Source organism: Selaginella moellendorffii, unplaced genomic scaffold (genome assembly GCF_000143415.4).
Source record: "Selaginella moellendorffii unplaced genomic scaffold, v1.0 SELMOscaffold_17, whole genome shotgun sequence".
Classification (NCBI taxonomy): Eukaryota; Viridiplantae; Streptophyta; class Lycopodiopsida; order Selaginellales; family Selaginellaceae; genus Selaginella; species Selaginella moellendorffii.
Genome location: NW_003314278.1, coordinates 201,979 through 225,511, shown reverse-complemented (window position 1 = coordinate 225,511; position 23,533 = coordinate 201,979). Strand labels below are relative to the sequence as shown.

The window sequence follows — 23,533 nt, the reverse complement described above, 5'->3', positions numbered from 1 at the left end:
CTTGTTATCACTCAATTCTTGTAAATATTATTGCATTCTGTAAAGTAGCAGATGCCCTCTGCACTTTCTTAAGCCAGTAGTTTCATGTTTGTTTTTACATATTGCATGGACGACAAACAAAGTGTGTCACCAGTAATCCTTGCAAGAACACTGGCCATCCTCAAAGTGATGGAACCTGTGAGTGTCTCGCACAACTATCCTCCTCCTCATGATCTTTGCAATAACTTTGGTGGCGGCGTGACAATCCGAGCAAACCCGGAGGTTCTTGACGATCAAGAGAGGAGTTCCAGGCGGTGTGGCGATCAACCCGAACGCAATGGCCAGCTTCTCACTGTGCAATCCAATCAGCTGCTCTTTCTCCTCCTCGTTCACGGCATGAAGGACGTCCTTCGTGTTTGGAACGTACCCGGCTTCTCTCATCCGTCCGCCGAGCTTCTCCAACTCTAGCAAGATCTCGTCTCGGCTGGGATGAGCTCGATCGCCAGCGACGAACTCATGGACCTTGTTCTTCACCTCGATGAAGCTCTTCCCGGGTACTTTCTTGAGGCCCCGATCCGTCATGCCCTTCCTCACTCTCATTTGGTCTCCATATCTCCCGGTGGCGGCGTAGACGTTTCCCAGCAGCGTGTACGCCATGCTATCCTCGGGCGCGAGCTTCGAGAGGAGCTCCGCCACCTTTGTAGCTCGCTCGGCCTGGCTATGGATTCTACAAGCGTTGAGCAGCGTCTTCCATGTCAGTGTCTCGGGGTGGAAAGGCATGCTGTGGATCAGCTCCTCGGCGTCCTGGAGGCGCCCCGCGCGGCCGATCGTGTCCAGCGCTCGGCAGTAGTGCGTCTCGGTTGGAGCGATGGCGTAGTCCTCCACCATGCTGTGGAAAAACTCGAGGCTCTCCTTGATGAGCCCGGCATGGCTGCAAGCGCGGAGAACGCAGATGAAAGTGGTGGCGTCGGCTACCATGCCTTCCAAGTTCATCTCCTTGAAGAGCTCGAGAGCTTCATCGCCCTGGCCGTGCTGAGCAAGCGCAGCAATCATCGCAGTCCAGGATACAGAGTTCCTGGTTTCCATGGCGGTGAAGACTTTGCTGGAGCATTCGAGCGAGCCACACTTAGCATACATGTCGAGCAGCGCGGTCTGGGCGAGGACGCTCGAGTGGAAGCCGCTGGCATCTAGGCGGGAATGGATTTGTTTGCCAACTTTGAGAGCTCCAGAACAAGCACACGCATTGAGGACGCTGGCGAGCGTGACACTGGTTGGAGGGATCCCTTCCAAGTTCATCCTGTGGAAGAGTTCCAACGCCTCGAGAAGCTCGCAGTTCTCCGTGCAAGCGGTGATCATGCTCGTCCACGAGAAGGCGTCCGGATGATCCATCGTGTCAAAGACTTTGCGAGCTTCTTCTAGGCTGCCACACCTCACGTACATGTTGAGCAGCGCGTTCTCGAGGATGGCGTTGGATGATTTGAGCTCTCCGCTCGCCATGGCGAGAGCGTGAATCTCTCTCCCTTGCTCCAGATCCTCGATCACACCACAGGCATTGAAAACTCCAGTGAAAGTCATGGCATTCGGCTCCACTCTTCCATCGTTTCTCATCCTATGAAAGAGAAGGAGAGCTTCCTGGCCGCGGCCATGGAGAGCGTAAGCTCCGATCATGGCAGACCACGAGACAACCGTTCGCTCCAGGATTCCATTGAAGATAGCTCGAGCTTCGTCCAGGCAGCCACACTTGGCATACATGCTTACGAGCCCATTCTGTGCGATGGTGGCGCGGTGGAATCCACACAGTGAGAGCCGAGAGTGGATTCTCCGGCCTTCCTCCATAGCTCCCAAGCTGGAGCAAGCGCTAAGAGCCACAGCAAAGGTGACGCTACTCGGCTCGACAGCCTCGGCCAGCATCTCGCGATAGAGATCGAGAGCTTCGTGCCAGCGATCGTTCTGGGCGTGAGCCGAGATGACTGCGTTCCAGGTGACACTCGTTCGCTCGCTCATCTCGCCAAACAGTTTCATTGCCTCTGGGATCTTGGAGCACTTTGCGTAGAAGTTGACGAGCGCGCTCTGGACGAGAAGGTTGGAGCCATAGCCGTGCTCGTCAGCCCAGAGATGGATCCTCGCTCCTCGCTCGAAGCTCTTGAGGCTGGAGCAGGCACTGAGGGCCACCGAGATGGTAAAGTCGCTTGGAAAAAGGCCGTGGCTTTGCATAGAGTCGTAGAGACCCAATGCCGCGGTGGTATGCCCATTCTGGGCATATGCGGTGACGAGCAGGGACCAAGAGAGCGTGGTTTTTTCTGGGATGGAATCGAAGACTTCTTGAGCGCTGCTTAAATCCCCGCATTTTCCATACATTTGGAGGAGGAGATTGCCCAGCTGGGAATTTCTCTGGAGGCCTGCCTGATTGATCCGGCGGTGGACGTACTTGCCTTGGAGGAGAGATCTTTGAGCTCGGCAATGGCGCAGCGAGCGAGCGTACGAGGCTTGCGAATCTTCGACGAGATCTCGAGAATTTTTTGCTAGAGCTGCGAAATATCTTCTTCTCGATCCTTTTCTTTCCCCGAGACCAAGACGAACCAAGAACATAGTCTATGATCCCGTGACCCATCGCTTGCGATTCATTCAACGAGAAGAAGAATGTCGCTACCGGGAGGTATGGAGACCAAATGAGAGTGAGGAAGAGAATGACGGATCGAGGCCTCGAGAAAGTACGCAGGATATTGAGGTGAAGAACAAGGTCCATGAGTTCGTCGCTGGCAATCGAGTTCATCCCAGGCGGCAGACGGATGAGAGAAGCTGGATATGTTCCAATCACGAAGGACGTCCTTCATGCCGTGGGCGAGGAGGAGAAAGAGCAGCTGATTGGATTACACAGTGAGAATGACCATCACGGTTGGGTTGATCGACACACCACCCGGAACTCCTCTCTTGATCGTCAAGAAGCTCCTGGTTTGATCTGACGCCATCGCAAAGATCACGGGACAGAGGATTTTTATGCGAGACACTCACAGGTTCCATCACTTTGCCGCTCTTAATGTTGATACATTTTGTTTGAGATACGTAAAAGGACATGTTTGGCTTTACTCCAATCGAGGAAGGAGGTAATTGCCTAGATGTTCTTGCAATGTTTAACAAGTTTGGTCTAAGCTCATACTAAGCTGTTCACAGCTGTGTTCAACTCTCAACAGTTGTTATGACCAATTGAGGATATATTAAATCCGATCGTGTTAGTGTGAACTTCATGCTTGCTTGTATATTCAAAAAGTCGTGCACAATTAGCTCACAAGCAACTATTAACAATTCAGCCACGAGTTTCATGCAAGAAGCTAGACATTCAGCTATAAAAGACCTAAACTTGGGATTGCAAAGCAACAACATCACCAGCAAGCAATTAACATGAGGGTATTCAAGAGTAGTGTATGTGCGCTCTCATTCATCATGGTTGTGATTGCATTGGCCACCGGAGGTGTGGGAGCGCTCACTAACATCACTACGTATGTTTTACCAGGTTGTGTTGTAGCAACTGGTACATACTCCAGTTGTGGTCAGTGCCAGACTCTAGCAGTAGCAACTGGAGGTTACAAGATTGGCTTTGATGGAAAGCCTATACGGATTTACACATTACCAGGTTGTCAAGGTCAGGGTGCATTGATAGGGCAAGACCAAGAAGCATGTGGTGTGGCTACAGTTCCCATTCTCAGCTTCTATATACGCTGCTGACAATGTCCCTCTAGATGGGCGCTGCAAGACCTCGTGAGATGCTGTGTGAATTTTCTTTCTCATTTCCTATTGAATAAATGAGAGACAGTTGTGTTTGGAGAAATCACTGCCAATTATCAATTTTCACGTGCTTGTTCAGTCTGCTTCCATGGCAGCCTTGAACGCTCTATGCGTAGTTTGAGATGCTGGTGGGTCGACGCTTGTTGAGCAACAGGCTTGATCGCAGCACACAAGTTTTTTTCCCACGGCTTCAAAATTGTCTCAAAGAGGTCCCCGTTGTTACAAGCTCCAACTATCCTTTTCCCATCCTCAGCGCCATCACCATGGCTTCCCCTGCTTCTGGAAAGTCCTCGTGCTGCGTCAACACCTCATCACCGAGCCTGCACTGCCCGGCTCAGCCCTTCGTGTGCTGGCGTCGATCTCCCGAAAAGTGGCAGCATCTCTTCGAATGGTGTGCCCCGGGCCTCCGTAACAGTACTTTGACGCTGCGTAGAGGGCAGTTGCTTTGAGCACTTCGTACTGCTGTTGGTCATTCCAGCATTCCTCGTCCTCATTTTCAGCCAGTCGTCTTGATCAGCGAGCTTCAGCCATGGTGCCTCCAAAAGGCTCTTGTTCCATCTTCTGAAATAGCCTCCTGACAGCACTGGTGAAAACCTACTTCCTTGTGGCCCCAGTCCAAGAACGAGATGCCGTAGAAGTTGCAATCCCCAGCTCAGCAGCAGCTTCCATTCAAGGAAACGTAAACAAGTTGTTTATAGACTGACCTGAACAGCTAAAATTCCAAGATCTGCCTCGATCTGAATTGACTTGTCAACCGCTCCACGCTTCTAGCCTGGAAGGACACACATAAGCAAGTTCTGGAAGCTTCTGAAAGTGCTATATACCTGCAAGTTATTAAAGCTTTCGTGGGATGTCGGTTTTCCGATGCAGCAGTGAATCTTTTGAGGAAGAAGTCATGGAGCCAGAAAAGAGATATCTTCCCAGATGCAGTAGCTTGGAGTTACTGAAGCGTTCTTCCTTCAATCCCTCATGCTGGAGACATAAGTAGCCACTCAAGACGAGTTTCCTGAAGTGTCTGATAGCCACATCAAAGAAGGTATTAGAAGCATGTACATCACACAGGTAATATTGATTTGAGAAGCCAACTAAAATTTCAGCTGGATGTGCCCAAAAAGAAGGTATCAAATATTCAGTTGAACACAGTCAAAGCTATAATTGGGTAAGACATGTCATTGAAACGAAAGCTTCTGCAAAGTTACTCTTCTATTGCATAGGTAGACTTCGAGTAATCTCCTCTTGAGACATCACCATAAACGCTGGTGCATCAAATTTATACCTATGTTAATTGGCTTCTTTTTTATATGTGTATTATGTGTCATATTCTCTTAGCTTCCAAATTTTTTTACTTGGGCAAATTAGGTGATTAACCTTTGATCATGTATAAATTCTTAGCCTCATAGGTTTTCTCTTCTGCAGTCAACTCTCTAGTTAAGAACTTAGTTCCTTTGATATGTCAATCCCACTTAACAAGTCATTCAAGCATGTAATACAATTTTATACATAAGCATATAAGTTTTTAAATATAAACTTTCATTCAAAATTATCCTTTGAATATGTAATAATTACTCCCTTGATTTTGATAGTCTTGTTTTATGGCAAATTACACTTTTACTATGCTACTCTGATTTCACATGTTCATACTTAACTTTTAAAGTACCAAAGCCTTTCTATTCACAAATTTTTTATTTGCCATTTGCTCTATCATAAACACTTTCATACTTTAAACACTCCATAATACCATGTAACAAACCTTTAAGTTGACTCCCATATAGCTATGGCCTTTAAATTTTATTTTTCAATTTTATCCCTTTTATTAATTCTTGGATATATTTTTTTTCATTTATTATTCTTTATACTAGAAGGGTAATTTTATAATTCTTACTGATGCTTTAACAAGTATTTTTATATTTAAATATACTTAATCACTTAAGGGGTGGTTTTTCAATCTAGTTATACTCAATTTGTATTCCCATACATCAAGATTAATGTTGTTACTTATGAGTTATATACCCATGGTTAGCCATGCCAAAATACTTTTTGGCTGTAAAGTATAAATTTTTCTTTTCCACTTTGTTAACTTATTTTGTTTATTTGACCAACTTTAGCTAAGTTCCTTTGTTAAAATTCCATTCTTTCTAAAACATGTTTCATGTCTAGCAACTACCTTTCCTGGCATAATCATTTTTATCGCATTGTTTTGCCACATGAGATTTTAGCCTTCTGTACGAGGTATGTAGCTCTCCATTGAAGTGTTAAATGGCTGTTTCACATAGGAAGTTGTTATTACGGTTTAAGCATGATGAATCAGGTCTGCTAACACATTTTTAAAGAAAAGTGGCGATTCTCTCTAAAAGAAGAAGCACTTTCTTCTTCCTTTGATCTAGAGTTTCAATCAGAAGCAAGCCAAAGAGAATCAAGTTATTGGGGGAATCTCCCCGTTGGCCGACGTCTTGATCCTCAGCTCGCCCATCTTGAGCAGAGACCTCCGGAAGTGCAGCTGGAATCGGGTCTCGTCCCCGGCAAACGACCGCACAATGCTCTCCGTCTCCGACAAGCAAGCAAGCATGTTTTTCTGGGATGGAGTCGAAGACTTCCTGAGTGTTGCGTAAATCCCTGCATTTGCCATTCTGGAGGCCGGCCTGTTATCCGGTGGTGGACACTCTTGCCTTATGCCCAAGCTCAAAAATCTCTCCTTCATGAGGCTTGCGAATCTTTGATGAGATTGCGCTGCAAAATATCACAAACCAAGAATATAGTCTATGATCCTGTGACCCATCGCTTGCGATTCATTTAACGAGAAGAAAAAGATCTTTTACAATAGCAAGCTTTTAGGGAAGGAGAAAAATCCAGAGCATTGGAAAAGAACTTACGTTTTGGAAGAGAGTAGGTTCTTCCGTACAAGGAGATGGCGAAGAGCGCCTCTATTTAGGGTTAGGGTTACAATGGGCTCCAAGCGTAGCAGAGCTCCGGGCAGGGAATGAGCGGCATCGGCGTCTTGTCTCGCCTTCGCCACTCCAAGCTCGGGAGCGCGATTGGATTGGCGGATAGAGCGCGAGCATTCTCTTCCGGGAGGAAGGAATGGAAATGGGAATCGCGCGCTGCGTAAGTTTCCTTCACCAGGCATCGTAGAGATGCCACATTCTTTGTTCTCTCGACTTCCTCGCATTCTTGTGTCTCCGAAAGATTGCGCTGATTCTTGTGATTATTTCGATGCCACAGCTTCTGCCAGACGCATGGACCGAGAATGGATCCGGCAGCACCGTCGACTTCATCGTCTCAACCATCCGACGCGATGCCTGGTTCGATTAAAGTCACTGCTCTTCGTTTCTCTTGATCCTGGCGATGCTTGCAGACGAGCTTCTAGCGGCAGGAGCTCTTACTCCTGCGAAAGTGGTGGAGGTTTTGGATCGATACATAGTCGGGCAAACGGCAGCAAAACGGGCAGTCGCTGTGGCATTTCGTATGCGCTTTTCCAGAGCGTGGTGTAGGTGACTGTGGTAATACGTGCATCTCATGTGTCTTCTTCCTAGAGGGAATCACAGAGAAATTCTTGTTCGTGCTTTGTTGTGATTTTGCGCGCTCATCTGATTGGGATTGTTTCTACGTGTTTTTCTTGAGAGTCGGTGCGCTGGCTGACTATTTGTTTTGGTGAATCGTTTTTTGCAGGAAATAGATGGCGCCGGCATCGCATCCCAGTTGAGTTGAGAGATGAAATTGTGCCCAAGAATATCCTTATGATTGGTCCAACAGGCTGTGGCAAGACAGAAATTGCTCGAAGGCTTGCGAAGATCTCTTACGCTCCATTTGTGAAGGTGATATTTGAATTTCTTATGAAGTTTTAGTCTTTTTTTTCCTGTACTTTTCCTCTTTTGAAGGTTGAAGCCACAAAGTTTACTGAAGTTGGATTTCATGGGCGAGATGTAGATCAAATTATCAGAGATTTGGTCGATAATGCAATTGTCCTGCAGCGGCAAAGGGTATAATTAACTTTCCTCTTAGCATATTGCTAACGATTGCTTATACTAGATCCGCACCAAGATTTCTAAAGAGGTGGAGAAGAGCGTTGAGGATCGAATTCTGGATGTTTTGGTTGGAGTTCAGCAGGTAAACGGCGTCTTTTCTTGAGCTTGATAACATTATTATTTGTTTTGCTGTCGCAGGAGGAGATTAGTGAGAAAAGCTTAACGTCCATGGACATGTTCAGGAAACTGTACAGGGAAGGAGCAATCGACAACCGGAAAATTCAGCTGGATGTGCCGGAAGGACGAGTTCGTCTTCCTGTTGATGTGATGGGAAACGGCTTGCCTGTTAACGATCTGATTTACAAGGTATCATCTCTGTTCATGGGAAATATATGTTCGTACTAAGATGGACATTGAGCAGGTGTTGAAGTCCCCCAAAGTGGAGCGACGTGAAATCACGGTTGGGGAAGCAAGGCCGCTCTTGACAGAAATCGAAATGGAAAAGTACTTACAATCGGACCAAATTGTGAAGGATGCAATCCAGGTAGAAAATGCTCATTAGAATCTTGCTTGCTGTAAAGAGTGGCTTCACAGCTTACGGAGTCAGATGGTATTGTTTTCATTGACGAAATTGACAAAATAGTCACCACGAGCGAGACAAGGCGCGGTGCTGATGCAAGTGCCGAGGGCGTCCAAAGGGATTTGCTACCAATCATTGAAGGAAGGTACGAACTTTTTTTCCCACCGGTTTTGGTTCTTGTTTTGTAATTTGTCTTACTGCAGTGTTGTGAACACGAAGTACGGCAATGTGAATACGGATCATATCCTGTTTATTTGCAGCGGTGCGTTTCACTCCTGTAAACCAAGTGACATGCTTGCGGAATTGCAAGGAAGGCTGCCTATTCGTGTTGAACTGAAGGCCCTTCAACGCGAGGTACTGCCGTAATTAGATTCGTATTTCGCTTCAATCCTTTGATGCAGGACTTGTATCGAATTTTAACAGAACCAGAGATAAACATGCTGAAGCAACAACAATTGCTACTTAAAACCGAAGGCGTTGAGCTGATATTTACCGAGGATGCGGTCAGAGAACTTGCAAATGTTGCTGCAGAGGTAGATTATGCTATTCCGTCTTTCACTTCCTAACCTTGCCTCTCCTCACTTCATGAAGGTGAACAGATCTCTGGATAACATAGGCGCGAGGAGATTGCACACGGTACAACTTTGCCTTGTTTTTTTAGCATGTATTATCGTTCTGTTGTTGAAGCAGGTGATTGAGAGAGTTGTGGAGGACATTAGTTTCAGTGCACCAGAGAGGGCGGGAGAGAAACTGATAATTGACAAGGAGGTAAATGCGTCCATACAGCTGCTCTGCATACTAACTGTGAAGCATGCAGAAAGTGAGGAAGTCCGTTGGGGACCTTCTCAACAAGATGGATCTTTCAAAATTTGTCTTGTAGAGCGGGCAATTCAATTCATTCGGTTGGACACAGGATTTCCAGGTTCTGTGCAAATGCGCTTGTTTTTGTTATCAATTGAAATTCTATTAAATTCTATGAACAGGAAATATCTAAAGTTGGATTAGTAGGGGATGGAACGCCTTGAAGCAGTGCATATAAGAACTTGGGATTAGTAGGTGGAGCAAGTTGATGGCACGTTTTGAAGCAGTGGAGTAGGGGGATCGAGGTACTGCCTCGTCAAGATGTTGTCAGCCATGACCTCGTAGAAATGCTGGGTGTAGTGAATCCCGTCCCAGCTCATATACTTGTTGGGATCACTGCAAGGCGTCACGGTTCTATCGCAGCCACAGCCAACCAGTCCAGCTTTGCAGTTGTAGTCGCCTCCACCACCGCAGCAGGCACTATCGACGTTCACAAATCCCAGCTCGTACGAGTTCCTCAAGAAGTCGACGCTGGCCTCGTAGAAGTCGAAGTACATGAAGTTGGCCGAGGGGTACTCGCAACGCAGGGCATTCACGGTCTCCCTGATCTTCTCGTTGAAGGCCTGGACAAGGTTGTTCGCATCAATGACGCATCCCAGCTCGTCTTTGGCGGAGTACTCGCCCCTGGCGAGATAGATAGGGGTGCAGCCAGCAGCAGGCATGTTGAAGATGAGAAAGTGGACAGCAGAGCCATTGACATGGAGGTTGGCGATGGAATCCTTCAAGCTCTGGACGACTCTGGGGATGACGTTCTGGACGATGCTTTCGTACGACAGGTTCCCCGGGACGAGAGCGAAGTTGATGTCGTTGCCACCGATCTCGACGTAGTAGAGCGCGCTGCTGAAGAGGCGGGCGGCGGTGGCGTTGGAGCTGACGACCTGCTGCTGGTAGCCGAGGAACTGCGCGACTTGAGCTGGAAGGATGTCAGGATTCATGTTGGGATACGCCTGGGGGAGAACGGTGGCTCCAGCAGAACCAAAGCCGAGGCTGGCATAGGTCGTGTCGCTGGGGTCCCTGGCCAGGCTCGGCTTCTCCACCACGCCCGTGAAGCGCGTGTTCAAGAAGTCGATGATGAGGTAGCCGTCGGAGAAGCGGCCAGTGACCTCGCCGATGGTCATGCCATAAGGTGGATAGTCGGCATCAACAGCGCCAGGCAAGGCGAGCTTGAGATTGCCCGTGTCCGAGAGAGAGTCCGTGAAGCCAAAGACGGCGTTGGGAATCACGTAAGGATACACTGCAGCCTGGACGACGATGGAACCAATCAAGAAGAAAGAAAGAAAAGTTAGAAGAGAAGCCATTGATGCGTGCTGAGTTTGGAACTCGAGGAGTCGTTTATATCCTTCGAATCGTCGGTAAAATTAGAGCTTGCAACATATTTTTATAAAGATCCTACTACGTACAAGTTGGCAAGCGTTATTCTGGGCGATGCAATGCTTGGGTTCGAGGATAACACGAGATTTGCTGCTTGCTCGCCACCTTTGACGTCGCCATGCATGAATGAAGTTCCGAGCAGTGTATTATAGGGGACGATGTCGCTGGACGAGCTCCATTTGCTACTCGCGGCGGCGGCGAGCTCCCGGGCCTGTGCCAGGCGCCCGGATCGTCCCAAGAGATCGACAATGCAGCAGTAGTGGTGGCACCACGGAGTTAAGTTGTGATCGCCCAGCATCGAGGCGAAGAGGGCGAGAGCCTCTCGGAGGAGGCCGCGGTGGCTGCAAGAAACGAGCGAGTTGAGGAAGGAGATCTCGTCGGGTGCTCGGCCTTCGAGGAGCAACTTGGTCGCGAAGATCTCGAGAGCTTCTCGTCCTCGCCCGCACTGGGCGTACGTGGAGATCATGGCGTTCACCGAGGCCAAGTCGTGCTCGGGCATGGAGTGGAACGTGAGCTTGGCTCGCTCGAGGTGACCATTGCGAGCAAATGCCGCGGCCAAGCATCCCCACGAGACCGCGTCCCGCTCGGGCATCGAGCAAAAGAGCTCCATTGCCGATTGCAAATCGCCCTCTTGGCCGAAGAACTGGAGCATCAGGCTCCACGATGCCAGATCCCACACCGGCATTGAATCAAACGCTTGTCTTGCAGAGATCGCGTCCCCGGTTACCAGCAGCAGCAGCAGCCACGAATTCCACGAGAAAATGTCGCGCTCTGGCATCCGATCGAAGGCCATCTTGGCTTCCTCCGCTCGCCGGTTCAGCACGAACGCGTGGAGGAGCGCATTCCAGGAGATTGAGTCGCGCTCCTCCATCCTATCGAACATCTCCTTGGCAGCGTCGAGATGCCCGTTTTGAGCATACGCTACGATGCCCATGTTGCACGCCACCATGTCCACCTCAGGTAGCATGCTGAAAACACTTGCAAACTCTACCATCTTTCCACTGTCTGAAAGTCCCTGTAGCATGGCCGTGAACACTACAACGTTCCTCAGAGGCATATTTTTTAAGGCGATCATGGCGTCTTTGAGATGCCCTTTCGAGATATATGCCGATATGAGACTCGTCCAGGTGATGATGTCGGGATCAGGAGTCGATCGAAAGAATAACTCAGCCTCCTCAATCTCACCTCTTTGTCCGTGCCCAGCGATCATCGAGTTCCAAGCGGCTGTGCCTCGAAAAGGCGCTGCATCAAACAAGTTCTTGGCTGTACACATTTGCCCCTTGAGGGCATATGCTGAAATTACAGTGTTCCAAGAAGCTTGGTCGTGCTCGGGCATAGAATCAAAAAGAATCTTAGCAGTGTCACAATCTCCATTTGCAATGTAAGCGCTGAGAATGCAGCTCCAGGATACCAAGTTCCTCTCGAGCATCGAATCAAAAATGGCTCTAGCGCTAGCTAGGTCCCGTGCCCCGGCAAATGCGTCTAGCATGGCAGTCCAGGAAACGACGCTCCACTCCGGCATGCGATCAAACATGATCCATGCTTCCCGAATCATTCCTTTCCTTGCATACCCACTGATCATTGAATTCCACGACACAACGCTACGATCCCCCATGCGATCAAACGCAGCTTTTGCTTCAAGCATGTGCCCGGCTTGGGCATATGCTGCAATGAGTATGTTCCACGACACAACATCCCTCGCGGCTGCTTGATCAAAAAGAACTTTGATTCTCTCCACGTTCCTACGCTTGCTGTGTAAAGTAAGAATGAAATTGAGGGAGTGGGCGCTGGGATGGTGGAGTTGTTTGTAGACATCGTACGCTTCATCGGTGCACCCACACTGGCAATACATTTGTACGAGCAGATTGCCGAGACGCTGGTTTGCTGCATGCTGTGATTGGAGAATGCAGCCATGGACTTGCTTTGCAAGAGTTGGATTCTTGGCTTTGCCACAAGATTTAACCTTTGCAACGAGATGCTTGAGAGAGAAAGGCGACTCAAACGTCAATGGCTCCACTTCCATGCAAGAGAAAACTCACTGTATATTTTTACACAATCCCATGATCTTCAGGAAGAGTTTCCAGGAGGAAGTGATTCTTCCTTCACGTTACTACACCTGCTAGCAATTCATACGATGACGATCTCGCTGGATTGAGCTTCAACACATTCATGGCTGCGGAAGCTCCAATCACGGCCTGCTTGTGGTTCCGGCAAGCTCCAAGCAAGCAACTCCAGTCTCGAGCTTCGGGAGCATACGGCATGTTTGCAATCACCTCCCTTGCATCGCCCAGGTATCCAGCACGTCCCAGGAGATCGATCACGCAGCTGTAGTGCTGCTTGCTGGGCTTCAATTCATGGTCCCGGATCATTGACACGAAGAAGCTGTGGCCGGTTGCAACATCGCCCGCATGGCTACACCCGGAGAGGATGTTCATGACGCCAACTTCGTCCGGATCAAACCCATCCGCCACCATTCTCGCAAACAATCCAAGTCCCTCCTCCAGATACCCGGCCTGGCAACACATCGACAGCACCGTGCTGCGCGAAACGCAGTCCACCTCGGGCATTCTCGCAAACATCTCCGCCACCTTTCCGAGGCTTCCGCGCTGCACAAGCCCCGCGAGCACCGAGTTCCACGACATGACATCCCGAGCTGGAACGCTGTGGAGCAAACAGATCGCCTCTTCCAAGTCTCCTGAGTGGATCCAAGCAGCCACCATCGCGTTGCAAGCCGCTATGTCCCACTCGGGCATCGCTAGAAACACGCGCTCGGCCTCTTCGATATGCCCAGACTGGGCATAGCCAGCCAGAAGCGAGCACCACGATATAGCGTTCCGGGCCTTCATCGTGTCAAACACAAACTTTGCCTGCTCGATCTGGCCGCGGTGGGAGTAAGCCGCGAGCAAGCAGTTCCAGGATCCCACGTCCCAGCACGGCATTCTCTCAAACAGTCCTTTTGCCTGATCAAGGTCTCCATTCTCCGAGTACGCAGCCAGCATCAAGTTCCACGATATGAGATTGCTCTCCTCCATCGCGGAGAAGAGCGACTTTGCCTCGACAAGCATCCCGCTGCAAGAGTAGACGTTGAGCATCACGTTCCAGGAGATGGCATTTCGATCGGGCATGGAATCAAACAACGCCTTGGCCTTGTCGTATCGTTTGCTCTGAGCGAATGCAGCGAGCATGGCCGTCCAAGACACCAAGTTCCTCTCCGGCATCACATCGAAGAGGCTCTTCGCCAACCGAAGGCTGCCGTTTTGGGCATAGCCAGAAACCATGGCCGTCCACGACACGATGTTCTTCTCCGGCATCCGATCAAACATAAACTTGGCCTGGTCAAGATGCTTGTTCTGGGCATATGCAGTGAGCATGGCAGTCGCAGACACGAGATTCCACTCCGGCATCGATTCAAATACAGACTTCGCAAGAACTAGCATCCCTTCCTCTGAAGACGCAGCGAGGATCGCGTTCCAAGAGCTCAGTCTCCGGCCAGGCATAGTCTCGAAAACTTCTTTCGCTCTTCCAAAATGCCCGTTCTGGGCATATCCAGCAAGGAGCGCATTCCATGACACCACGTCTTTCTCCGGCATCCGATCAAACACCACCTTCGCCTCGTCAACGCTTCCGTTTTGTAAGTAGGCAGTGAGGATTGAGTTCCAAGAAACAAGGCTCCTCTCTGGCATCCTTTCAAACACAAACTTGGCTTTCTCCAAATGCCCTCTTTGGGCATATGCGGCCAGCATGACATTCCACGACGCCACACCTCTCTCGGCACGCAAATCAAACATCGCCTCGGCGTCCTTGAATCTCCTGTTCTGCGTATACACCGCCAGCATCGAGCCCCACGTAATCTCGTCCCTCTCCACCATGCGATCGAACACCCATCGCGCATCCTCGGCACTGCCATAGCTCCCAAACTTGCGAATGAGCAAATTCGCCTCATACACGGAGTCAAATCCTTGCTTGGCAGCAGCAATCTGGACCGAGACACGCCGCAAATCCCCCACACTCGTGCAAGATTCGATGAGCTCCACGGATTCCTGCGCTGCCCATCTCATGATCTCTCATCTCGAGCAAAGCAAAGCGATTTCCTGGATAGATCCAAGCACACCCATCACGATCGCAGCCCCTTCTCGATCGAGCTGAACGGCTTCGCGACGCGGTGATTGACGCGAGTGTAGTCCCCAGTGGTGAGCTTCACCCATTCCGTCTCGTCCCGGCACTTCTTCCTCACGTCCGCGTCCTCGAGATCCAGCCCCTCGACCTCCGCGAACATCCTCTCGGCGTCGTCCACCTCCGGGCACCTCCGATAGTTTCTTATCAGGTAGGACTTGTAGATCTCGTCGCTGCGCACGCCATGGCTGCGCATCGTCGAGTGGACGATCTTGCAGTCCTCGAATCCCGTGCACGCCGCCAGCGCCGCGAGGTAGATGCACCGATCGGGGGTGACGTTCTTGCGCAGCATCTCGCGGAAGACGAGGATCGCGTCCTTGAACGCGAACGCTGCGACGTAGGCCTCGATCAGCGCGCGGTACATGTTCACGTTGTGGTTCTCCTCGCCAGCGCCATCGAAGATCGCCCTCGCGGCCTTGAGATCGCCGCAGCGCGAGAACATCGCCATGAGCTGGACCTGGAGAAAGCTGTTGTCCTCGAGATTGGCCATCGCCACGATCGTCTGGACGACGCGGGCTTGCTCCAGATCGGCCGGGCACTCGTACCGGTCCATGAGCTCCGTGAATTCGTTCTTGCTCAGCACCAGGATCCCCTCGAGCAGCAGCCTCTGGAACAGCACCGCGGCCTCCCGCAAATGCCCAAACTCGGCATTTGCTGCGATCATCGCGATCCACGGCGGCACGAATCCCTGGCGCTCCACCTTGGCGAAGCAGGCGCTGGAATCGGCGAGGCTCTCGCACTTGGCGTACATGTTGATGAGCGCGGCCGCGACGCTGGGTCGCTTCTCCAGCGCGCTGCGCACGATCGCGGCGTGGATGGCCTTGCCCTCCTTGAGCGCGGCGGGGCCGACGCAAGCGCGAAGAACCGCGAGGTAGGCGCCCTCGTCGGGGAAGATGGGCACGAGCTTCATCTTGAGGAAGAGCTCGCGCGCGGTCTTGTGCTGGGAGTTCTTGGCGTGCGCCTCGACCACGCTCGTCCACGCGATGATCTCCTTAGAGAGGATCTCGGCGAAGGCGCGGCGCGCCTCGTCCGGGCGGCCGCATTTGCCATACATCTGCGTGAGCTTGATCCCGGGGACGCGGTTGCGCTCGAGGCGATTGAGATGGATGTGGGCGTGGACGTCCTGGCCCTCCTGGAGCGCGCGGAGCTTGCCGCACAGGTCGAGGATGTTGGCGTAGTCCTCGTCCTCGAGGCGCTTGTTCCACGAGTTCATCTCGTGGACCAGCGCCGCCAGCTGCGCGCGGTCGCGGTTGCTGTTGTAGAGGCTGCGGTCGAAGCGCGCGTGGATCTTAAGCGTGATCCAGCGCTTGAAGATATTCATGATCTCCTTGGTTTCGCCAAGAACCCTAATTTCTTTCTCCAAGAAAATCTCTTCTAGCGCGAGCTAGGCTAGGCGAAGTATCCCTGCTTGAATCGCGCGTGCATTTGCCGGAATTTCTCCCACCCATCGGCCACGCTCTCGCAGCTCTCGTACCTCTCGATCAGCACCTCGCGCAGCACCGGCCCCAGCTTGCATTTCCTCTCCACGATCCATCCATGGACGCTCTTCACCTCCTCAAAGCTCCTCGCGGCGCTGGCCATGGTGAAGACGGTCTCTTGCGTCGGCCTTGCCTTGCAATCGCCCTTCATCTCCTCGAACAGCGGGAAGATCTTCGCTCGCTGCGTCCGATCGAAGGCGTAGGCCCGGATGAGCGAGCTCCACAGGTACTTCCCTCGCGGCCTCGCCATCTCCTCAAAGACCCTCCTCGCGCGGCTCACCTTCTTGCATCGCCCATACATTCGCATCAGCGCTTGCGCCACGCGAGGCTCGCCCGCGAAGCCTCCGATGGCCGCCAGCGAGTGGATCGCCTCGCCGCGCCACAGATCGCTCCGCCGATCGCACCGGGAGAGCATCCACACGAAGTTCCTGGCGATGAAGAGCAGGGATCCATCTAGGAGAAGCAGCCGGGCAAATTGCGCGGCCTCTTGCATTTGCCCACTCTCGGCAAATGCGGCAATCAGTGCGATCCACGAGCTCGCGTTCCTCTGCCCAGCGCGATCCATCCTCTCGAAGAACTCCAACGCCAGTTGGGGCGCCTCGCAGCGCCCATACATTGCGATCACCGCATTGCACACGTTAGAATCAGCGTCCAGCCCCGCAAGCCCGAGCTTGGCGTGGATGTCTCGCCCAAACTCCAGGCACCGCGATCCAGCGCAGGCGCCAAGAACAGCGATGTAGCAATCCTCGTCGGGGCGGCACGGGCGGAGCAGCATCTTCCGGAAGAAGTACCTCGCGTGATCGAGTCGATCGTTCTGCGCGAGCGCCGAGATCACGGCGGCCCACAGCGGCGCGGGCTTGGAGAAGAGATTGTCGAAGCAGCGGATGGCGCGGTGGGGGAATCCACAGCGGCCATACATCCGGATGACATGGGCAGTGATCTTGGACTCGCGCTCCAGCCGGCAGTGGATGAGATGGCGGTGGATCTGGTTGCCCTCCCTAGCGGCGCCCAGGCGGCCCGCGAGGCCCAGGATGGTGGCGTACTCGTGGGGGTGGAAGGGATCGTCCCGCCCCCTCGATTTCATCCTGTGGAGCTCCCGGAAGAGCGTCACGCGGTCGCGCTCCTCGCAGGGATGGCGCCGCACACGCGCATTCTCGCGCGCAAAGCGCTCGCGCTCGCGGAGAGCGCGCACGCGCCTTGCCCGGAGGAATGGCTTCATTCCCGCCAGAAAACATCTGCTCTGACCTAATTCGATTTTAAAAGCACTGGTTTTCTTAAGAAAACTTTTTCTAGTTTCAATGCGATGAAAGCAGTAGCGGGTATATTGCATGGCTTAGCACAGCCATTCTTGCCTATTTCCTACTTGTCCTGGATGGATCTCTGCTCTTCATCGCCAGGAACTTCGTGTGGATGCTATCGCGGTGCGATCGGCGGACGATCCATTCGCCGGCGGCGACCGGGAGCCTCGTAGGCTCAAGCGCTGATGAGAATGTACGCGCGATGCAAGAAGGTGAGTCGCGCGAGGAGGGTCTTCGCGGAGATCGCGAGGGAAGTACCTGTGGAGCTCGCTTATCCGGGCCGACGCCTCAACGAGCGAAGATCTATCCTCTCGTTTATGAATACATAAATACATCAAATCCTCCTTTGATCGGTTTTGTTTCTCTGGTTTGCAGCGAATTCAAGGCACCTCAGCTGGAATAAACGCGTTGAGATTGCTCTTGATTCTCAGCCACCTTCACGAACAGAGACATCAAGTCTGGCGAGAATCTCGAAGCCAAGGTTGCTCACTTCGGTCTGGGAAAGGACCCAGTCAAAGGAACACTGGTAAAGCAAAAACTTTCTTCTTTTTCTCTTCATCTTGATTGCTCTCTTCCACGTTCCAGAATACTGTTCGAGGAGATGAAGAGCGATTGCAAAGCGAGGCCAACGCAATAGACTATCTTCGCCATGGCCAGTGCTTCGAGGAGGTGAAGAGCGTCCATGGCCGGTGCTGCGCGAGCTGCTGATCGTGGCAAGAGTTCTTGAGATTGAGCTAACCAAATCAAGTACACAGGAAGGCTAGTCATGATCCCATAGGAGTCCACCGCTATCCGGCAGTTCTTTGAAGCTGATCCGACTTTCCTGTGCTATAGCTGGGAATCTGCCTGTAAGGATGATATGGCCAAGAGAGGCAGTCACTACGTGGATTGTTTTAGCGTCGCCAACGCTCTGGTGAGATTTTGTTTAAATCGGCAATACTTCCTTAGATTCATAGACTTTCTTTCTTTACAGATTCGGGCACGCTACTGCATCGATAGAAGCGCCAGCTGCTGTGAAGAAGGTATATATATTTGATTTCCTACTATCCAAAGTCACCTAATATGAGAAAAAGTTGGGAGTCTTTGAATGGAGCAATGTAAGATGTGCTTTCTCTTTCCCATGCTTCCAACTCTTCTACTCCTTAAATGTTTTAACTGCAGTGACGGATGAATTGGAGCAAGACAGCATCATGTCAGTAGGCTCAATTTTTTCATTATGAATGTGTCTTTCTCCTGAGGTTGCAGGTACCATGTTGCTGAGAAGACAATAATTAGAGCAGCATATATTCGATGCGTTTCCATATGCTCCATCGGTGGCAATTTCCGAGGTATGCTCGAGTGGTTGCTAGCTAGTTTTCAATTTCTTTTTGCAGGTTGTAAGAGAGGAAGAAATCCAAGTGGAGTGGACTCGTCAGAATCGGCTCGATTCCAACTATATCAACAGTTTTTTTTATTGCAAAGTTGAGTTTCTAGATGACAAAATTTCTGCCCCCATCGCAGAATACCACGAACGCATTATTCACTCCACAAGAAACTGACCTTCGTTTTTTTAAAAAAAAAATTTCCTCTAGCGTATTTCACAAGGGACATGAAAGCTCCGCCCATGACATATCTCTTCGAGATTTTCGCCTGCATACGAGATCAAAGGACTGACCTCCACTCCTACAGGATATTCAAGTTCAAGAGACAAACTAAATACCAGTTAATCCATCCATACCAGTTAAATGTAATGGCACCGAGTGTAGAATGAAACCTCCCGCTGCTACCACCCAGCGCATGTGGAGGCGAAGAAGTAACAATCGAGCCGATTCTGGCGAGTCCACTCCACTCACATTCTTCACCGGAGCAAACTCTTCCTCTCTTACAACCTGCTAAAACAAGAAACTGAAAACTAGCTAGCAACCAATCCAGCATACCTCGAAAATCGCCACCGATGGAGCATATGGAAACGCATCGAATATATACTGCTCTAATTTGATGCCTTGGACAGGCCCGTCCGCGGAAGGTATTGTCTTCTCAGCAACATGATATCTGCAACGTCAGGAGTGAGATCCAATCATAAAAGAAGAAACTTAAGTTCCAGGAGCTACTTACATGCTGTCTTGCTCCAATTCATCCGTCACTGCAGCCAAAAACTCTAAGGAGTACATTTGCATACAAATCTGAAAAAATAGAAGAGTTGGAAGCATGCGAAAGAAAAAAGCACGTCTTACATTGCTCCATTTAAAGTTCAATCGTCCTGTCTCTTGGTTGACCGAGGAAGCGAGAGCAGGATCCAGCTCACTGTATTCCAAGACGGCCACAGGTCCGTTCTTTGCACGTCTCACGAAGACTCCAACTCTTTCTTGAGGATACAACTATGAAAACACGCATAGGTGACTTTGGAAGAAAGGGGGAAATTAAAAAAATCAAATATATACCTTCTTCACAGCTTTGGCAGCACAGCTGACGTTTCTATCGATGCAGTAGCCTAGAAAGAGTGGATCTGCTACCCGAACCTGTAAAGAAAGTCTATGAATCTAACGAAGTTTACTGATTTTTTTTAAACGAAATCGTACCAGAGCATTGTCTACACTGAAACAATCCACGTAATGAATGCCTCTCTTGGCCATATCTTCCAAATGGCCCGAGGACTTCAAAGCTGTAAAAGTATACCCATTAACTTCAGTAGTAAGATAGAAGTCATCACGCGTACCTGCGTAGACTCCACCATTTCCGTCTGGGGCCCTTGAAATCTGCAATGCCAGCTATGTGATGAAACACTTAGGCTTTCAACAGCTTATCAACACCTTACAGGCAGATTCCATGATAATTTTCCCTTCCTTCGTCACGCAAGGAAGCGTCCCTTGTTGAAAGAAGATTACCTGAAAATGATACAAGGTAAGCATCTTCCCTTTAGCACAGGAAAGTCGGATCAAACCTGTTGTGCTTCAAGACCAAAGTACTTTTTGGCTTCAAAGAATTGCCGAGTAGCGGTGTCTGTAAATGGACTCGTCATAATGTACCATGGGATCATGACTAGCCTTCCTGTGTATTTGATTTGGTTAGCCCACTAGAACAGTTCTCAAGAACTCTTGCATACCTGAGCCAGCCCGATTCGAGGCTAGTTTTTGTATTCTCAAAATTCTCTCTGCCTGGAGCTGAAACAGTGACTTTCCCGAAGGCAAACCGATATCTGTTCGAAGTGGAAATGGAAACTCGTAAGAAAAAGCCAGGGAATCGAGCGATAACTTACTAATGCATCCCTTTGGATCATTACTACCCAAGCGTGTGCCCTGCAAGAAAATGGCCAAGGTTTCCAGGCAACAAGACAAGAATTTGAGGATACCTGGCCTCCTGACAAGAGCAGCACCGCCAGTTTTCCTTCGGAGATCGCCTTCAAGCCCAATCCCCACCATCTTTCCCTTTCCTGGGCAGTCCTTTCTTCAATACAAGACACCGACGCTTCTGCTAGCGGCACTGGATTTCTCAGAGAATCTCCTGACAAAACAAAGCGTTTAAGCTTGGACCAAAAGCGAGACCGCACAGAAAGAAAGAAAAAATTCCCTGCTAGAAATCTCACCGCGCTGTAGTGTCTTCCTCGCAATCCGCGAGACGCGAGGAAGATCTACCGCCTGCAAGCAGAGATTTCTCCAGATCAAGCCATAAATTGGCACATTTCCCACCTCCAATTCGCAGATCAGCTCGTCGCGCTCCACCTCGTTCAGCTCCTTCCAGCGCCCCAGCGTGTGCTCCTGCCCGAAATCCTTGAGCCGCTCCAGGAACGCCTGTGGCGGGAGCATCGATTCGCCCCCAGCGTCGAGCAATGCCTCTCCCATGGCGCCGTGATCTCTAAAACCCTACCGGTCCTCCAAGGCACACCTTATATATGCGAAGAAAAAAAAAACTACTGGCTCGAGAGAAAGTATATTCAATGGATGCTCTCTTACGACAGTGTTAATGAACGGATCTCACTTTGCTCCACGTACTCCGGATATAGAAAAATTCCAAGAACTCTTTGTTCTAACCATGAGCTTCTTCCGTATTGACAAATCATCGAGTTCTTCCCAGTTCTTCACGGAAAAATCGATGCGAGGAGCTCAGCGTCTTCACTTGCGATTAATCTGGAAGAAGCCAGTCAAAAAATCCCACCTTGGTATACTTCCTTCCTTTTCCATACTCGATCAAAACGCTCCAGAGTTCCAGGACGCTCCACTTTTGTTCTAAAATCCAGTCGGCTATTCTCTGGAGCTTCGTGGTACGTGGATCTTTGAATGTGTAGTACAACAAGAAGGGCCGGCCAGCCTGCAAAGGTTTCTCATCGTCCCAAAGCATGAATTTTTGCGACAGAGAGATGCTTACCTCCGAGGCAGCCAGCCACTGGAGCATGCTCTTAACTTCATGGTCCCCGCCAAAGACCCCACATCCCCAGTTGCCGGTGGCTACTCCACGAGTGCTTTCACTCGAGCCACCGCATTGAATCGACTGATGGACGAGAAAGCCACAATATGCCTTGTTAAGTTCCCTGGTACAGTAAAAAGTTCAAGAAAAAAAAAGAGAAAAGTCACAACGAAAAAGTATCGAAAACGAGAGCCTACCGCAGCATTAGCGCAGCGTCGAATTGTGCTTCTCCCGGAAACGGGAGAGCGTCAATGGCCACAATGTGCGTTTCCTTTCGACCCCATGCATCTCTGGCTTTGTTGTCGAAGAACTTTCCAGCAAAACGAAAGCTCGAGGCATATCTATCGGGAAAAAGAAGTTAGAACGCTTCCGTGGTAAGATAAACTCGGCATACCCCTCATATCGATTGTAGCACTGCGTCCCGACTATTTCTATTGCTTCATTGTCTTGCATTGCCGGTAAGAAAAGCCTTCCAGCGATCAGTTCGGGATTGATTACGCATCTAATCTCCTCCTGTCACAATTGTTCACATAGGTTTTAAACGTAGAGAAGTCTACCTGCAAGCATCCGGCGCCGAGTACACCACCACCTAAGACCCTGTTGGCGAAATCCACCTCCAAAACGGGAGTATCACTACCTTCTATAGTGCCATCTTCCATTACCTGAAAAGAAGAGAACAAGTTAATGAGCTGACAAGGCTTGTGACTAATACCAGTATTTGACACAGCGGTCTCGAGGAACTGCTCCAGAAAGAGAAAGGATCCTCCATCTCTTGTTCCAAAGACAACACCTTGCGCTCGTAAGAAATCATTCCTTGCGGTACGCTTTCACAAACAATCTGAAAGTAATGCAACAAGCATATGATCTTGTGCTTGGCACTCTCTTCTCGATTCTCATCAACCAGTGCCCTGCAAAAAGCAACAGATAAACAGAAAGGGAAAAAAACAAAGCCCAGTGCAACTTACATGAAGAGTTTATAGAAGTTTAAGTCGGGAAGATCCAATTTGTTCCTCTCTGCCGAAGGATACAAGCAGAAAAACCCGCACGCTAGAATCGATGCCACAAGCTCCTGGTGGTGATCTGCTGGCATAAGAGAATGAAGAACTCAAAGAAGAAAATGGATGAAATCTTTTACCTGGCTCAGCAAAACCATGCCACTTTGTCCGGCGGGAAGAGCACGCAGCTGCAAAAAATCCAGTTGTGATGGAAAACGATCGCTCACGCTGCCATCAATGTGATCCTTGACAAGCGCCGACAGCCTCAAGGCGAGCTGAGCCATCGCTGGCAGCAACGAGCCAAAGAATCCGCGAGAGAAATCTTCTGGTACGAGCTGGAAGCCAGATTTTTTGCGCAACCGGATCAAGAATTTGGCTTACCTCGCGGAAGAACAAGCCCATTCCTTGCACAGCCCTAGCCGGAAGCCTGGCATCTCTCATCCCGCCCAGACGACGCATCTCCACGATGTAATCCAGCAGGGCCTCTCCGGACGAGACGCGGCTGATCGCCGGGCCCTGCGCGAGCTCCGAGAGCGCCATAGAAACGCCGATCGGCCATTCCAGGACCTTGGACGCTTCATCCAGCGTGAGAGGCAACAAAGGCGCCATACCGACAGCCATTAGGGCAACACAAGCTTAACATTTGTTAATATAGAATATTCCCTAGCTATTT

General features: G+C 50.4%; 8 protein-coding genes across 10 annotated transcripts; 1 reads left to right on the top strand and 7 right to left on the bottom strand.

Annotated features, from left to right (window-relative positions):
* Positions 1-20: 20 nt before the first annotated feature.
* LOC9640072 (pentatricopeptide repeat-containing protein At4g21065) lies at positions 21-2,580 on the bottom strand. The gene has a single exon (XM_002971352.2). It carries the CDS (start codon positions 2,566-2,568, stop codon positions 127-129), a length of 2,442 nt encoding a protein of 813 aa, XP_002971398.2. The 5' UTR covers positions 2,569-2,580; the 3' UTR covers positions 21-126.
* Positions 2,581-6,684: 4,104 nt separating this feature from the next.
* LOC9642786 (ATP-dependent protease ATPase subunit HslU) lies at positions 6,685-9,400 on the top strand. Of its 3 annotated transcripts, XM_024676375.1 has the most exons (15): positions 6,685-6,864; positions 6,982-7,061; positions 7,115-7,222; positions 7,429-7,574; positions 7,638-7,739; positions 7,789-7,866; positions 7,923-8,090; positions 8,146-8,268; positions 8,319-8,449; positions 8,508-8,658; positions 8,706-8,837; positions 8,896-8,940; positions 8,995-9,072; positions 9,122-9,226; positions 9,288-9,400. In XM_024676375.1, the coding sequence occupies exons 1-14, from the start codon at positions 6,740-6,742 to the stop codon at positions 9,182-9,184; spliced, it is 1,530 nt and encodes a 509-aa protein (XP_024532143.1). In that variant the 5' UTR covers positions 6,685-6,739; the 3' UTR covers positions 9,185-9,226; positions 9,288-9,400. The 3 variants fall into 3 exon arrangements, with proteins under 3 accessions (XP_024532143.1, XP_024532144.1, XP_002971613.2); XM_024676376.1 differs by lacking the exon at positions 9,288-9,400 and having other exon boundaries at positions 7,801-7,866; positions 9,122-9,278; XM_002971567.2 differs by lacking the exon at positions 9,288-9,400 and having other exon boundaries at positions 9,122-9,278.
* Positions 9,401-10,543: 1,143 nt separating this feature from the next.
* Positions 10,544-12,450, bottom strand: LOC112346836 (pentatricopeptide repeat-containing protein At2g35030, mitochondrial-like). Its single transcript, XM_024676607.1, has 2 exons — positions 12,357-12,450; positions 10,544-12,201 (listed from the first exon to the last, which is right to left on the bottom strand). Exons 1-2 carry the CDS (start codon positions 12,448-12,450, stop codon positions 10,544-10,546), a joined length of 1,752 nt encoding a protein of 583 aa, XP_024532375.1.
* Positions 12,451-12,638: 188 nt separating this feature from the next.
* On the bottom strand, positions 12,639-14,594 carry LOC9640071 (pentatricopeptide repeat-containing protein At4g02750). The gene is made up of 2 exons (XM_024676606.1): positions 13,921-14,594; positions 12,639-13,785 (listed from the first exon to the last, which is right to left on the bottom strand). The coding sequence occupies exons 1-2, from the start codon at positions 14,592-14,594 to the stop codon at positions 12,639-12,641; spliced, it is 1,821 nt and encodes a 606-aa protein (XP_024532374.1).
* Positions 14,595-14,650: 56 nt separating this feature from the next.
* LOC112346835 (pentatricopeptide repeat-containing protein At3g12770-like) lies at positions 14,651-16,030 on the bottom strand. Its single transcript, XM_024676605.1, has one exon. The coding sequence runs from the start codon at positions 16,028-16,030 to the stop codon at positions 14,651-14,653; it is 1,380 nt and encodes a 459-aa protein (XP_024532373.1).
* A 68-nt stretch (positions 16,031-16,098) lies between these two features.
* LOC112346834 (pentatricopeptide repeat-containing protein At3g09040, mitochondrial-like) lies at positions 16,099-17,406 on the bottom strand. Its single transcript, XM_024676604.1, has one exon. It carries the CDS (start codon positions 17,404-17,406, stop codon positions 16,099-16,101), a length of 1,308 nt encoding a protein of 435 aa, XP_024532372.1.
* A 1,512-nt stretch (positions 17,407-18,918) lies between these two features.
* Positions 18,919-21,324, bottom strand: LOC9642783 (UDP-N-acetylglucosamine diphosphorylase 2). The gene is made up of 15 exons (XM_024676485.1): positions 21,151-21,324; positions 21,048-21,099; positions 20,814-20,965; positions 20,721-20,760; positions 20,568-20,660; positions 20,406-20,512; positions 20,275-20,349; positions 20,181-20,220; positions 20,044-20,126; positions 19,906-19,983; positions 19,699-19,842; positions 19,580-19,647; positions 19,402-19,516; positions 19,203-19,353; positions 18,919-19,147 (listed from the first exon to the last, which is right to left on the bottom strand). Exons 1-15 carry the CDS (start codon positions 21,301-21,303, stop codon positions 19,053-19,055), a joined length of 1,446 nt encoding a protein of 481 aa, XP_024532253.1. The 5' UTR covers positions 21,304-21,324; the 3' UTR covers positions 18,919-19,052.
* Positions 21,325-21,375: 51 nt separating this feature from the next.
* On the bottom strand, positions 21,376-23,459 carry LOC9640070 (probable poly(ADP-ribose) glycohydrolase 2). The gene is made up of 9 exons (XM_024676486.1): positions 23,242-23,459; positions 23,001-23,195; positions 22,831-22,934; positions 22,578-22,773; positions 22,423-22,527; positions 22,260-22,378; positions 22,063-22,206; positions 21,827-21,989; positions 21,376-21,769 (listed from the first exon to the last, which is right to left on the bottom strand). Exons 1-9 carry the CDS (start codon positions 23,398-23,400, stop codon positions 21,584-21,586), a joined length of 1,371 nt encoding a protein of 456 aa, XP_024532254.1. The 5' UTR covers positions 23,401-23,459; the 3' UTR covers positions 21,376-21,583.
* Between the last annotated feature and the right edge of the window lie 74 nt (positions 23,460-23,533).

Bases quoted from the DNA above. Each gene is read 5' to 3' on its own strand.
- LOC9642783 (XM_024676485.1), bottom strand. From the start codon at position 21,303: ATGGGAGAGGCATTGCTCGACGCTGGGGGCGAATCGATGCTCCCGCCA. The intron at 20,761-20,813 runs GTATCCTCAAAT...ATTTTCTTGCAG, and splicing joins TGCTCTTGTCAGGAGGCCAG to GGCACACGCTTGGGTAGTAA. The intron at 19,648-19,698 runs GTAAGACGTGCT...CTATTTTTTCAG, and splicing joins TGAACTTTAAATGGAGCAAT to ATTTGTATGCAAATGTACTC.
- LOC9642786 (XM_024676375.1), top strand. From the start codon at position 6,740: ATGAGCGGCATCGGCGTCTTGTCTCGCCTTCGCCACTCCAAGCTCGGG. The intron at 7,740-7,788 runs GTATAATTAACT...TGCTTATACTAG, and splicing joins TTGTCCTGCAGCGGCAAAGG to ATCCGCACCAAGATTTCTAA. The intron at 9,073-9,121 runs GTAAATGCGTCC...TGAAGCATGCAG, and splicing joins AACTGATAATTGACAAGGAG to AAAGTGAGGAAGTCCGTTGG.
- LOC112346834 (XM_024676604.1), bottom strand. From the start codon at position 17,406: ATGAAGCCATTCCTCCGGGCAAGGCGCGTGCGCGCTCTCCGCGAGCGC.
- LOC9640070 (XM_024676486.1), bottom strand. From the start codon at position 23,400: ATGGCGCTCTCGGAGCTCGCGCAGGGCCCGGCGATCAGCCGCGTCTCG. The intron at 22,935-23,000 runs GTAAAAGATTTC...GATCACCACCAG, and splicing joins GCATGGTTTTGCTGAGCCAG to GAGCTTGTGGCATCGATTCT. The intron at 22,207-22,259 runs GTATGCCGAGTT...TTTTCCCGATAG, and splicing joins TGCTACAATCGATATGAGGG to ATATGCCTCGAGCTTTCGTT.
- LOC9640071 (XM_024676606.1), bottom strand. From the start codon at position 14,594: ATGAGATGGGCAGCGCAGGAATCCGTGGAGCTCATCGAATCTTGCACG. The intron at 13,786-13,920 runs GTCTGCGACTGC...CCAAAACGGCAG, and splicing joins ATGCCGGAGTGGAATCTCGT to CCTTCGGTTGGCGAAGAGCC.
- LOC112346835 (XM_024676605.1), bottom strand. From the start codon at position 16,030: ATGAATATCTTCAAGCGCTGGATCACGCTTAAGATCCACGCGCGCTTC.
- LOC9640072 (XM_002971352.2), bottom strand. From the start codon at position 2,568: ATGTTCTTGGTTCGTCTTGGTCTCGGGGAAAGAAAAGGATCGAGAAGA.
- LOC112346836 (XM_024676607.1), bottom strand. From the start codon at position 12,450: ATGGCTGCATTCTCCAATCACAGCATGCAGCAAACCAGCGTCTCGGCA. The intron at 12,202-12,356 runs GTACGATGTCTA...TACTCATTGCAG, and splicing joins TGTGGGTGCACCGATGAAGC to CATATGCCCAAGCCGGGCAC.